This window comes from Mustela erminea, chromosome 1 (genome assembly GCF_009829155.1).
Source record: "Mustela erminea isolate mMusErm1 chromosome 1, mMusErm1.Pri, whole genome shotgun sequence".
Lineage (NCBI taxonomy): Eukaryota > Metazoa > Chordata > Mammalia > Carnivora > Mustelidae > Mustela > Mustela erminea.
In genome coordinates, this window is record NC_045614.1 from 212538925 (window position 1) to 212553791 (window position 14867).

General features: G+C 46.5%; 1 protein-coding gene across 2 annotated transcripts in view; it reads right to left on the minus strand.

The window, feature by feature from the left end:
* The window catches only part of VPS26C (VPS26 endosomal protein sorting factor C), a 43618-nt gene that overhangs the window by 9154 nt on the left and 19597 nt on the right, over positions 1 to 14867 (minus strand). For both annotated transcript variants that reach the window (XM_032354812.1, XM_032354802.1), the window contains 2 exons: positions 6988 to 7131; positions 5672 to 5821 (listed from right to left, as the gene is read on the minus strand). In XM_032354812.1, coding sequence (XP_032210703.1) covers positions 5672 to 5821; positions 6988 to 7131 — 294 coding nt within the window. The remainder of the gene's footprint in view (positions 1 to 5671; positions 5822 to 6987; positions 7132 to 14867) is intronic.

The window sequence follows — 14867 nt, forward strand, 5'->3', positions numbered from 1 at the left end:
ACACTTAAGGTGGTTCCGCAGCCTAGTCCCACAGTTGGACCCACCGGTACAAAGGCACAGTCTTAGCTGTAACCCAGGGAGAGAGCGGGGGGCGGGGGCCCGTGGGGGGCACAGAGCAGAAAGAACACGGCCGCAGAAGCGAAAGCCAGCTCCAATCCAGTGACCTGTCTCACTGCGCGAGCCCTGGGCTGATGAGGCAACTCGTGTGGCCTTCGGCCTCCTGCCCTGGAGAAGGGGGACGTTATGCTTCAGCAAGAGCCAAGCGAGATGCTCTGCTCGCTGCGTGCTGGGCACTCAGCAGGGGGTCTGGCGGAGAGCAAGCAGCTCTCGGTAAAGCGGCAGCTACTTTGTCATTAGGAGGAGAAAGCGCTCAGGAAGGACCGGGAGCCCCAGGACCGCATCCGGCATTTCACGGAGCAAGGTAAGGCAGGCGGCACCACACTAGCTTCTAACCTGGCTGTGTTCAGTCTCTCTGCCATCCCCGTGCTCGTTTTCTGAACAAGCCACTGCCAGCGTACCACACCCCCCACCCCGCCCCGGGGACAGCCGGCAGCCCCAGAGCTAAGGGCTCTGACCTAGGACTGCTCCTTCACACTCCTGTCTGTGGACGGACAGACTGATTGGTAACAAAATTCTATAGTGCCATCACGGTCTTAATGCTAGCCTTCCAAAAAAAAAAAAAATCACATAACCCATACTGAATAAAGTTAGCTGTTTTTTTAATCATCCAGGGAAAATTTCAGAATTCTGTTAAAAATGATTTCTGTATCCGGGACTAAATGCATGGTTAAATCAAGAAGCTACATTATTATGAACAAACTAATACATTATATGAGAAGTTACTAGACATTTAAGGTACCATCAGGAGATTAAAACACTTTTTTTAAAAAATATTTATTTATTTATTTTGGAAAACACTTTTTAAACAGAAACATTCCTTGTCTGCAAGGACCTTTTCATATATATATACACACACACATATATACACATATATGCATACATACATACACATACATATATATATACACACACACACCTATATATATATATATACATATACACCCTTCTGAGATTTCTACCTGGTCTCCCCAACCCAACAGGCTCAGTGAGGCCTGGTGCTGTCAGATCCGTACAGGCATGTGTGCATACAGGTGTGTGTGCACGCAGGTGTGTGTGCACACAGGTGTGTGCACGCACAGTACGTCTATGTAGGTGTGTATGCACGGACGTGTTTCGCCGTTCTCCTGCACAGCTCCCATGCTGTCTGGCACGGGCGACATTCTGTTCAGGCTTGCCTGGTGTCTCGGATTCTTGTCCCAGGGGGAACTTCCCCTTCCTCGTTTTCCAATCTCAGGGGTTTGGCGGGGCTGACCCCCTCCTCCCCGAGCCCTCCTGGGCAGAGCTGCTCCAGGTACTGTTGGGAAGGGTTCTCTCCACCGAAGGAGCCGGCCCAGGAGATGGTAAGCCTGAGGCGGCTTAGCCAGACCAAAGCCAGGAAGAGGTCTAGAAGAGAGCCCTACAATGAAAGAGGTCTGCACAGAAAGCTGAGCTGGACCCGAACCCAGCTTTGGCTTCCCCTTCCCTGGAGCCGCTGGCTCTGTGGTCCGTGATACTCTTTTTAGGCTAAGTCAGTTTGAGCCGGATTTCTACAACTAGCAAAGGAGTGAGAACAACAGGCATCAACTTCTGGTTACAAAATGTTTCTGAGCACGGAGGCCGCCATCAGTCATCCAGGGCAGCTGCTAAGTGACGGTGGGGAGAAAGGTGGCCAGACAGGAACACGCTGGCGTTCTGGTCCACGAGTGACGTGAGTTCTCTCGCATGTACCATCTCAGTGGATTCTAAGGACGGTCGCTGATGCAGCCACTTGGCAAATACATCCTCGGGGCATTCTACATGCCTGGCACTGTGCTAACGAAGCGTTCAAGCCAAGATCTCATTCATCTCCTAGGAGGAGAGGTCATGAAGGCTGGTCGGGGTCACAGAGGTGGGATTTCAACTGACACCTGCCAATTGCCAAAACCAGGCTCTGAATCCTTATGCAATACTGGGACTCAGGCCCCGATCTGCCTGCTGCGAAGTCCTAGATCTTTTCATTTTATCGTGATCTTGCCCAGCGGCTAAGGAGGATCTCGGGGGTGGGAGGTCAAAGGGGGTCAGGACGGACAGACCGAGCAGGGCGCCAGGAGGAGGTACAGACAGGATTGGATCTTAGGACCGTCCGTAAACACGAGGCCAACAGAAAGAAGAAGGAAGAAGCACGTCAGCAGACGCAAAGCAGACTTCTCGAAAGGATATTCGCAACTGTGACGAAGAAAGACTAGCATCTGGACACATTAATTCTGAAATACAATTCTGCAGACAAGTTGCGACTGCTGTAATGTTGGGTTACAGTATAAAGCCTTGCTACTATGGCCGCAAGACTAGAACAAACTAAGATAATTTGCCTCCGATTTACGTAACTTGTAAAAGCAAAGGTATCTGCACAAAGGGCAGCTGGGAGAAGCAGGCTGCTTCTGGTGCACGCGATCTAATCACAAAGGCAAGAAACAAACACAACGTGCCCGGGAAGAACAGGACCAAACAGCACCAAGCCTCCACCTACAGAGTGACAAGGAAACCCAGACCCTGCGAGCTGGAAATGTAATACTCACTACGCCTTAAATCCTTTATTCTGTCTTATGGTTTTTACCATTTTTACATTATGTTACTACAATACAATTCAAATCATCCATGTAAAATGTCTTGGCGTCCACATCATTTGAGGAAGAGGATGTTACTGGGTTTAGCAACACTTTCTGTCCCAAGTAATGCACCTGTGAATCTTCAGGGAAAGCACAGCGAGCAAGGGTGGGGGGTGGGGGGGAACGCCCCGTGGGACCCCTGCCGAGGCCAGCCCTGTGACCCCAGCAGTCACCATCTAAAACAAGGAGGCTAGCAAAAGACCCTTCTAGAAACTGAATGAATGAATCAATGAATGAAACATAGATTTTTAAAAAACCACCATCCTGGTTTCTCTCTAGAGGTATATTTTCAAGGAGCCCCTGGCTGGCTCAGGAGGTGAAGCACGTGACTCTTGGTCTCGGGGTTATGAGTTCGAGCCCCACACTGGGTGCAGAGTTTACTTAAAAATAAAATCTTTGAAAAAGAAGCATGTTTTCTCAAAAGGAGCAATAACAAATGTGAATACAACTGGGAATGAGAAGGTATTTGAGAATTTTTGTTAATCTGGATAGGCGTGAAAATGCCAGCGTTGACTACATGGGAGAGTGTCCCCACTTTCTGGAGACAGATATTGACATAGCTCACATGATTCTGTAACTGACTTTGAAATGACTCAGGAAAGATAAACACAGATGAAACAAAAATGACAAAATTCTAATAAATGCTGAATCTAGGTGATAAGCTCTTCTAAATCGGAGGTTAGGATGAGAAGAAATCTCTTCATTTTTAGGAATCTGTGAGATATCTTGGGGGCGGGTAGAGAATTCTAGGTTGTAGCACTCTGAATTAACCCTACAGGGGTGAAACCCGATGACCAGAACAAAGGTTGGGTCTGGGTGACCATACACTGTACTGAAGAATTCGCCACCTGCTAGCCCTCCCGACAGCATTGTAAAGCATTTCCAGTTTACACACAACCAGGCAGGATGCAGGTACACGGCTTTTTATGCACAGCAGACTCTTAACAATGTGGGGTGAGGGGTGCCGATCCCCGCACAGTCAAAAATCCATGTACAACTTGTGACTTCCCAAAAACTGACTACTGAGAGCCTGTTCTTGCCCAGAAGCCCAATGGGTAACACCAACAGTCGACTACCAGCTATTTTGTATGTTGTATGTGTCACACACAGTACCCTTCCAATAAAGCAAGCTAGAGAGAAGAAAACCACAAGGAAGAGAAAATACATCTGCACTCTAGAAGATCCAGGGAAAGGGACCCGCACAGTTCAAACCCATGTTGTTCAAGGGTCAACTTCACATCTGCATGCCCTCCTTGGCAATATTTGGAAAAGGATGAGATTTCCAATTTGATTTTTTTAAAAAAAAGACTTTTTTAAAAAAGCAATCTCTGCACCCAACGTGGGGCTGGAACCCACAACCCTGAGATCAAGAGTCACGGGTTCTGCTGACTAAGCCAGCTAGACGCCCCTCCAATTTGATTTGAAACAAATAAATTTCTTCTCTTTTTTTTTGAAGACTTTATTTGACAGAGAGAGAGAGAGAGAGATCACAAGTAAGCAGAGAGGCAGGCAGAGAGAGAGGAGGAAGCAGGCTCCCCGCTGAGCAGAGAGACCGATGCGGGGCTCGATCCCAGGACTCTGGGATCGTGACTCGAGCTGAAGCAGAGGCTTAACCCACTGAGCCACCCAGGCGCCCCGAAGCAAATTAATTTCTTAACAAGAACAATGAGCACAGGGGGAAGGCACAAGAAGTATGACCAGTGAAACCCGAATGGCAGTTTCGTCGGTTTCTCACGAACATCCGGATGCTCATGTTATTAAATAAACAGTATTGAAGAGCTACGGTGTCGGGAAAGCAAGGCGATGCTGCTTCTGGAGAGAGAATAAGTATGATGTTCGAATGAGACGTTTGAGATGCCGGCAGTCCTGCTAAAAAGGCACGCTGCCGGGAAGGACTGCGGTGAGGGCACCGGGACGTACCCGGACCTGGGAAGCTGGTTGTTCCTGTCACTTCCTGGGCGCTGTCCAAAGCCCTCAGTGTCCAGATTGCCTGAAACAGGTGCACCCAGGACGCAGGACTAGATGTGCTTTTTCAGGCCAGAAAGACAGCGCCTGCCGTGCAGGATGTCAGGCGGCATGTGCGTCTGCTCACCCCATCTTGCCCGCGCTGCGCAGCCCTCGCACGCACACAAACCTTGAGTTGAAACTCTCCCAAGTGTTTCGGGGATCTGTATTTTTGGAGGCAGGGGAATGGTCTCCTGCCGAGACCAAATTATCAGCGACAACTTCATCAATCAGGAAACTTCCCAACTTTCCGCCCTGCTGCACGTACGCAAGACAAAATGGTTTTGTCTCGCGCGGCAAGGGGAACCCTGCAAAGCTGGTATCACAAAAGTCCCTTTCTTTCCACTGAATAGAGGAGAGGCTCTCTCTCGCCCGCTCACTCTGAGTCATGACTCCGCACTGTGGCGCAGACAATAGCGGCTGTGAAAGGCGGCCTGGGCTGGCGGAGGTAGACAGGAAGTCATAAATTCACTTCCCCTCATTTACAAGGTTTGTTCAATAAAGAATACAAGCCTATGTCAGAGTAGTAGCCTTTGGATATCTAACAAAGAGATATTTATACGTTTCAAATAGACAGCGCGGGTGCCCTAGAGGAGCGCGGGCCTAGCTGTCCCCGAACACTGACAGCACCCCTCGTGGTGCCAACATGGCCAGAACAGGGGCCCCAAGGAAACAACAGAATTTTTTAGAAGAAGCTCTAGCCGGGGTCCTCCGGGGTTCCTATCCAAAATAATGGCCACACATAAAATGCGTTCTGCGAAGCAAAATGAGAAATCAAAACAGAAAATGCACGGGCGGTCTTGGCATAATTACAGTATTAAACTCTTGGGTCCATCTATTAATTCTGCCGCCAAAGATAGACGGAGCCGTTTTTGCAGAAGCCAAGCCAGGAGATCCACGGCACGGGATTGGGAAATTCTCACCTGAATGTTGACAAACACGCCGTGGTAAGTCTCGTACAGAACTTTGTTGCCCTTCACGTGCAGAGGAAATTCAAAAGGAATTTCTGTTTTGCCGCTGGGAAATTTCCCTGGCTTCACCATTTCGATGGTGCTGTTGATAATCTGGATAGGCTGTGAAGAAAAAGCAGTTCAATCTATCAGCACGCATTTCCGATGCATTGCCCAATCACCATGTCTATTAATGATCTCCCAAAAGACAGGCGCCTCGGGCCCTCGGAGCTGACCCTGCCCATGCCCTGGCCGGCCAGGGCTGAGTCTGTGGCTCAGGACCCAGTGGGCTCGAGTTTCTGGCACAATTACGGTTTGTTCACAGTACCAGATGCTTAGGTGTTTGGTGCACATCCAAAGCCATATTGCCTATCCTTTCCCCCAAAAGCTCATTTGCTGTCCTAACAATCCTCCTGCCAGGCACCCCCCCTTCAGAATGAAGCAGCAGACGCCGCACAGTCAAGGTGCTGGGCCAGGAGGGCCACCGCCGGAACCCGGGGGTCCTCACCAGCCCGTGGGTGCTTTGGACCCCATCCGCGGGGAGGAGTGAGCCCATCCTCGGCCCTGTGCGCCTCTGGGGTCCACTGCAACCCGCCCAAAGGCAGCTCTCACCCCTCAACTAGTTCCCGTATTCAAAGCCTTGGTTTGGCATCCCTCAGAAAATCTACCACTTCTGAAGTGAGTCTCTGAGTGCTTCTGGAAGAAAACAGGGAGATGGGGAAGGCCCCGAGTCTGAATGTGGTTCCCGAGAACCCTTCTTTCCTCTGACCTTTGTCCCCCTCGAAACTCACAGTTAATACGGCCCTCCGGAAAAGGTATAGAAAAAAAAAAAAGTATAGAAGAAGAGTTTATATTCTGGAACACATACCTCTACCCAAAATGACAAAAAGGAGGGAAAGGCCACGGCTCTATCTGAGTCTTACCGGAGTGTCAACTCCAAGAGCTGCCGCGTGCACTGTCCCAGCAACGGTTTTGCTTTTGGAAGGGCAGTGCCAGAAGCCACAGGCACTTCTCAGAAGGGCTCTGTTCTCTTTAAAGGCTGAGTTTAGTGCACTTACAGTTCTCCTAATCCTATCTTATAGAAATAAAAACAGGCAGACTTGCAATAGAATATAATCAGAGGGAAAATATCTGAGTATTTCTGCAGTTTGATCAGCAAGTATTATGAGCAGGACCACCACTAGGCCTTGCAAAACATCCACAGGTTAAAAATAAAGCCAGAAAACAAGTAAAAACTACCACACGCATAGGGATAACGAACTAAAAATGTGCAATGTCAGCACTCTTACCTTAACGGAATTATAGAAAGCCTCGAACACTCCCACGCTCTTGGCACTGAGCTGGAGGTTCACGCTCCCTTCCACTGTCAAGGACACTCCCTGGTGCTGGATTGCGTCCTTCCCAGATATGACCACCACGCCCGAGAGCACTTCCTAGGAGAGCAGAGATAGCTACCCAGTCAAATTAAGACGTTTTTGCATTCACCTTATTTATGAGCAGAAGTAGGTCATCTTATGGAGCACTTTGTTCAAAGGTGCAGAGAGTCACTGAGCCACGTAGTACAGACCAGAGACCCAGACGCTGGGATGGAACAGCCTCAGGGAGGAACCGAGGGTGTAGGGCAGGGCCAGACCCTGGGGGAGCACTAGGGCGAGTGGCAGCAGATCTCAGGCCATCGCCACCTGCCCCATAAATGTCTGATTCCACAAAGGGCAAGGAGCTGGGTCAGAGGCAAAAGGCAGATTCATCGCCCCACTGCACACAACGATGTATAATGACCTCTTCAGAAAGAATACAATAAAATCCTTTCCTTTGGGTTCTTTCTCAGTTATGCTAAAATGACTAAGGATTTTCTTTTTTAAATTTATTTTTTATTTTAAAGATCTTATTTATTTATTTGACAAAGACAGAGGCAGCAAGAGAGGTAACACAAGCAGGGGGAGTGGGAGAAGGAGTAGAAGGCTTTCCACAGAGCAGGGAGCCCGGTGCAGGGCTCGATCCCAGAACCCTGGGATCGTGTCCTGAACCACCCAGGAGTCCCATGACTAGGTGTTTTCAAGTGCATAACGTAACCCGGTCTTCAAGTGCATAACTACTGGCCCGGTCCTCTCTCTGCCAAGGAAGCCTCACTGAGGAGGGGTCTAGAGCTTGTCCACGGAACACGCGAGGGCACCCCACCACTTTTGCTAAGTCTTCCCCGTCTCTCCACAGCCTGGGTCACTCTGCAGACACTCAAGCCCAGATTTCCCCAGATCATAAGTCATTTAGGAAAGATTTCACAACAGATCATCTATTCATCTATCTGAAGATAATTACAGAGTCACAGAATATGGACATTATCCTCTCTCCTGGATGGCAGTCTCTTCCTGTCACCGATTTGCTATGGGGGGTTTTGGGTGGAGAAGGAAGTTCAGGAAGAGAGCAGTGTCCTCCAGAGCGGAAAGAGAATCCATAGTAAATTCAAACAACATGTTTGTGAAATGACCTTCAGAAATGGAGCACGACTGCTGTCAAACGGTAATACGATGGCAGAACGTTACTGACAACAAAACCCAAAACAAAAACAGCAAAATTAAAAGGGGCCTGCAGATCAAAGCATTAAAAAACCATCTGTCCTATTGGTGTTTAAATCTTTTTATTTTCTCTAGTCATCCAATGAAAAAACTTTTACCAAGTTCTCACAGTATGAGGAATTTGGGGAGCAGGGAATAGTCTATGTCCCTTAAATGTGCTAAGTATTTTGTCTTTGTTTCCTACTCCCCCATAAAAAAGTGCATAAACAAATTTAAATGAAAATTCCTCTGAAATAATTTGACTTTTAAACTTAATTAAAATTAATTCTATTACTTCTTGTACAACCCAAATTAAATAGAAGTCTGATTTTTAAAAAATTTAAATTCACTAGTATATTTTTAAAAATTTACTTGACCAGTGTGTCCCAGAATAAAATGAGGCAAAACAATTGCCACGAACTTTATCACTTGTGCAACACAGCAGCACTCGGGACACTCTGCTCCTATCTAATCATATTTTCAGTTAATCTCATGGGAGCAGGATCCGGGCTGACCACTGACTGGCACATTACAGCCTTGACATCAATACCACCTTTCCTTCCCTGCTACCCATGGCATAAAAAGGAAGCAGAGTACCCGGGAAGGAAGCAGAGTAAATAGTTTATGACTCAGGGGACTCTTTTGTCATTCTTTGATTCAATTAAGAAAGAGTAAGCAGAGGGGCGCCTGGGTGGCTCAGTCAGTTGAGCATCTGCCTTTGGCTCAGGTCATGATCCTGGGGTCCTGGGATCGAGCCCCCTATTGGGCTCCCCCTGCTTCTACCTCTCCCTCTGCCCGCCACTCCCCCTGCTTGTGCATGCTCTCTCTCTCTTACTCTGTCAAATAAGTAAAATATTTAAAAAAGAAAGAATATAGCAGAAATACATCATTAATAAAGTATTTGTTGGTCAGTCTGGCAGATCTGTTCAATCCCCACCAACAAAAGAGGGAAACGGAATTTATCCAAGTGTAGCCCAAGGAAGCAAGCTACAGAATTTCTTCTTCTTCTTTATTTATTTACTTATTTATTTTTAAGAAACAGAAAATAGTTCAACAAAGAGGTAAGGCTCATAGTGACAGGAACCAATTCTTTTATTTGTTTTTCATGGAAAGATAACTGACATATAACACCTTATTAGTTGTAGGCACCCCAGACAATGCTTGATTAATTCTGGCAAAGGAGAACAGAATGAGCTTGAATAACTAAAACTAGGGGAAAATTCAAGGCCTAACCAAGAATGTGCCCCTCCCCCCGACTTATGTCCAGAACTCGCAACTCGGAGAAGGATGATGCTGATATATCACCCAATGTCATTAGCAGTGGTCGCTCATGGACTCAGGCATGGGAGCAAACCCCAGAAACGATGCACAAAATCACATGCACAGGTGCTAATTTTTGGAAGAGGCCTGGCTGTCGTCACAGCATCAAGGGGGCCCTGGGCCTGAGAGAGGCCAAGAAATGCAGGCTTGAGTGCTGCAGGCCCCACACTTGCACGCGTGGAGAAGACTTGAGGGGACAGACCCTGCTTTGGCTGGCACAGCTCCGCTGACGGGGACTCATGGCCATGCCATCTGCCACAGCGGCACAGCACAGATGTCCACGGCCACCGCAGGCTGGACACCTGCCCCTCTGTGAGGTGACATACTGCACCCCGGCTCGACTCTGGCCCAGAGAAGCCAGGTCTGGAGAAAGGCCTAGAACAGCTGTCTTGAGCCGCACACGAAAGCTCAGGCCGGAACAAGCTCCGACAAGGTAGTGATCACACCCATCTCAGCCACACTGAATTTCTGGGCACAAACTACCCCAAGTCCATTCAGACATCTCATTCTTCTCGAAGGGAAAAAGGCCACTACCAAACAACACAAACTTTTTCTTTTGTGTTCCCCGGAATGAAATACCAAACCCGTAATTTGGACTCTGGGTTTGAAGATGGTGGCGTCAAGTCAGCATCCCCGCTCCAGCTTCCTGGAAGTTGCCCAAAAGAATAAGAACTAAAACCCACAGACTCCATTTTTGGTGAAGCAAGGAGACAGGGGAGGACCATGCCAAGGAGGAAGGGCTGCCGAGGAGTGAAGACCCCGCAGGGGCACGCGGTAGAAGCCGAAACAAGGCCCCGCGGCTGTGGAACTCCGCTTCTGGAGGGTGAGGGCACCCCTGGGAGCAGCAGCCCTGGTCGCCAGCTTGGTTGGAGCTGTCGGGGGGTCTACGCGGGAAGCAGGCAGCCCATCCCACTGCGAAACCTTCCCCAGCAAATGAACAGTAAAGGATGAAGAAACTCACACATCAAACCTCAGCCAGCCTGGTCGAGGGATAAGTTCAAGGCCTACAAGAAGAGATATAATTGATGTAAACGTGAGCGAGGGAGGGACGAGAGAAAAATCCAAGCAGCAGAGGATGAATCCACACAAGACAGATCATGTCGCTCTTCTACTTCAAGGGACTTTATGGCGCTCCCCATCTCACTCAGGGTAAAGGCCAAAGTCATTTCTACAAAGGGGTTCCGCCCCTCCTTTGACCAGTCTGGCCTCATCTCTTAACCTTCCCCCTCAGTCACTTCATTTCACTCCTTCCTTCCTCCCTGGCACCCCTCCGAGTTTCTTAGGTGCCTGCAAATTCCAGCCTCAGAGCATTTGCACATTTCTTCCCTCAACCTGGATGCTCGTCCTGCAGGTACCCACATGGCGTGTGACAAAAATTATCTTCCTCGAGCCTTCCTAGAGCTCTTTTTCAACCAAGCCTTGACTTCTGGACTTCCACGTTCATCTCTGCATGGTCCAACCGTAGCAATAATTCTGCTAGTTGCTTTAGCTGGCCCCCATATCTGATCACCCTTGCTTGGGTTTCTCATCCTCCCCCAGTGCCCCATTTGAGGTTGTCACCTGGCCTGCCTTCAGCAAGAATCCTGTTGGGTTGGTTTAGCCAGAATCTGCTCTTAGACTTTGAGCCCAATGTCTCCTCTCTGTAATTTTCCACACACTGACACATCCTTGCCTGTACTCAGAGCTGAGACTCCCTGCTCAGCGGGGAGTCTGCTTCTCCCTCTCCCTCTGCCCCTACCCCCAATTCATGCTTGTGCTCTCTCTCTTTCTAATAAATAAAATCTTAAATACTGAAAGGGTAAATGAATCAGGAATGGTCAAGAAAAGGACAGATTTTAGTAAAATTATTCTACCTCGAAAACGAAAGAATCCTTTAGGAGTCAGGCCAAAAGATAAGTCACTCACCAAAGGGAAGAAAAACCAGACATCTCTATAGCAAGACGCAATTCGAAATGAAGGTACAGCAATGCCCATTATGCTCAATGAACACAGCGTGATCACAGAATTTTATACCCACCTAAACAGTCACTCCACTATAAAGGAGTTTTAAATGTGCAGAAATAAATCCCAAGCAGTGCTGTGTGAAAATCCTCCTCGAGGAATTTACTCTATAGTGGACTATAAGCATCCATGGGATGGCTAGAAAAACTGTTTAAAAAAAAAAAAAAAAACTACTTGTAAAGACTGAATCCATTTAACTCTAATAAGACAAGGAGATACGTGATGATGATGGTAGGAGAAAAGAATGCAAAATACAAGGCCCCAACAGTGTAGAAATGACTGAAGTAATAACGCTAGCTGGGAAAGGAAGGGAGCGAGAATGCGGGAGGTAGTAATGAACCTGCTTCCCCCCCACACACCTCTCACAGCTGCGGCTGACAAACACTCCATGAAAACCATGCTCTCCAGGGTGCCTGGCTGGCTCGGTTGGAGCAGCATGTGATTCTTGATCCCGGGGTCATGACTTCGAGCCTCATGCAGGTGTACAGATTACTTAAATAAATAAATAAACTTAAAAAGAAAAAAGACAACCCATGCTCCCCAATTCGGCAGCCACTAGCCATATGTGGTTATTTAAACTCAAATTTATATTAAATAAAATTTAAGTTCAGCCCCTCAGTTGTATCAGCCACATATTCAAGTACTTAAAAGCCACTTTCTTGCCCGTGGCTATCACAACAGACGGCAGATAAACAGGACCCGCACATCACCGCGGAGAGCTGTACTGGACAGTCCTGATCTAAAGTTAACAAATCAAATCACAGAGTTCAAATAAACTTCACAAAGGTAAATACCAGTAAAGGTGGTATTTGTAAGAAACTAAGACGCGTTGGGAGAAGAGAAGAAAGGCAGAAGGAAAGAAGAGGAAATACAGTAATTTCATCATTGCTCTCAGGAGGGGGTTAATAAATAACATCTAAAACAGAGCAGATGTAGGGCATAATAAAAAGTTGTGAGGGTAACAATTATAACAAATAAAACTCCAAAGTATTAGAAAATCATATAAACAGCATAAAGCCAAGCAAAGAAGGCTGGAGAGAGGAAGAAGTTTTAAAAGCTACTTAAAAAAACCATCCCCTCAAGTGACACCAAAGCAGCAGCGACAGAAGTAATGCCAAACACATGTCATATTAATGAATGGGCTAAATTAACATCTATTAGAAACAGACATTGAGATTCTATCTCAAAGCAAAATCCAGTTTTCTGTTGTATGACAGAGAAGCACCTAAAAGAAGAAGAAAGGCTAAGCAAAGGACCAGGAAGCGAGAGCGAAGCAATCAATCACAGGCTGTGATCTTCACATCGGACCAGGCTGAGTTCCGAGCAGGAAGGACCGAAGGAGACAAAGGAGGCACTGTGCCGTTCCCAGCAGCTCGATCGCGGTGAGCACCCGCGGCACGATTCCCCGCGACCGAGGAGCGTGGCACTGACATCTGAACGCAGAAACCACAGGGGACACCAGGAGAAACTGAGGAAAACACATCCAGTGCACGAGATGTTAATTTACCCCCTTAGCTCAGTACAGATAAAAGGACAAGAAGGAGCAAAGATACAAAGGACTTCCGTGACATGTCAATTTCGTATGACTAATTGGCGCAGGTGGAACCCCCCCCCCCCCCCGACTCCGGAGGGGCTACACTCTTTTTTGTGTCCATGGTTCATGCACAAAAATTGACCAGGCTGGCCCGTAAATAAGTTCAACAGTTCTTTTTTTTTTTTTTTTTTTTAAAGGGAAAAAAAAATAGCAAAGCAAGTTATTCAACTAATCAAGAATAAAGAAAGAGGAAAGCACACATAAATTTCCAAAATAAGAAATAAGAGGGAAATATCAGAGATCTAGAGGAAATTAAAAGAATAAAAGAATGCGCTGTTCGGCTGCATGTGAGTCAATGTGAAAAGTTGAAGGAGTGAGTTATTCTAAGAAAATATAATTAACCTAAACTAACCATAAAGGAATTATGAAACCTAAGCAAATTGGTCACTGCAGAAAAAATAGAGAAATTTGAAAGTCAGTCCTGCACCATATCCAGAGAGCTTCAGAGATCATCCCCAAATGTATAAAGAACAGAAAATTCCAATATTAAACTACTCCAAAACAGACAAGGAAGGAACTTCTTTAAAAAAATAAATAAATAAACCAAATCACGGGGCACCTGGGTGGCTCAGCTGGTTAAGTGTCTGCCTTCAGCTCAGGTCATGATCCCAGAGCCCCAGGATTGGGGCTCCCTGTTCAGCGGGAGGCTGCTTCTCCCTCTCCTTCTGCTCCCCCGCTCCTGCTCTCTCATTCTCCATCTCAAATAAATAATAATCAAATCTTTCTTAAAAAATTAAAATTAGGGGCGCCTGGGTGGCTCAGTAGGTTAAAGCCTCTGCCTTCAGCTCAGGTCATGATCCCAGGGTCCTGGGATCGAGCTCTGCACTGGGCTCTCTGCTCAGCAGGGAGCCTGCTTCCTCCTCTCTCTCTGCCTGCCTCTCTGCCTACTTGTGATCTCTGTCAAATAAATAAAATCTTTTTAAAAATAAATAAATAAATAAAATTAAAAATTAAAAGTTAAAAAATAAAGCAAATATAATAATGACACCAGAAGACAAAACCTATACACATACCCATTTCCACAGAAAGCTAGACTTTTCTCACTTATGTCAATGCAAAGGTCCTATATAAAATATTAACACATACAACCTAGGAACAACTTAAAGGAATAACACACCGTAATCCCATGGGATTTAGTACGGGAAAGAATGGATAGCTCAATTATTAAGAAAAACTATTAATACAACTCACTGTATTAATAGCTCTCCAGAGAAAAATCATAGTCGTCTCTAGAGATGCTGAAAAGTCAGTTGCTAAAATGTAATATCCATTCTTCATAAAATTCTCAGTAACATAAGGATACTTCCTCAACGTGACAAAACAGATCAATCTTTCCCAAAAGCCAGCATCAAACTTGATGGGAAATGAGATACGCTACATTTAAATCAAGAGTAAGGATGAACCCTGTCACCACTATTAATGGACTGTAAGTACTAGTTAATGTAATGAAACTAGAGAAATAGTAAGAAAATTGAAAAGGAGAAAGTAGAATGGTCATTATCTGTAGGTAATACGACTGTATGCCTGAAAGAACCCATGAGAGTTCACTGAAGACTATCAACACGAAGGGGATAGAAGGAAGACAGCTGGTATAAAATTAATGCACAGAAATTAATAAGGCATCATGTACAAAACAATGAGAAAACAGTTTGAAAGAAAAGTCTTAATTTTCAAAAGCAACTGAAAGTTAAAATATCATAAA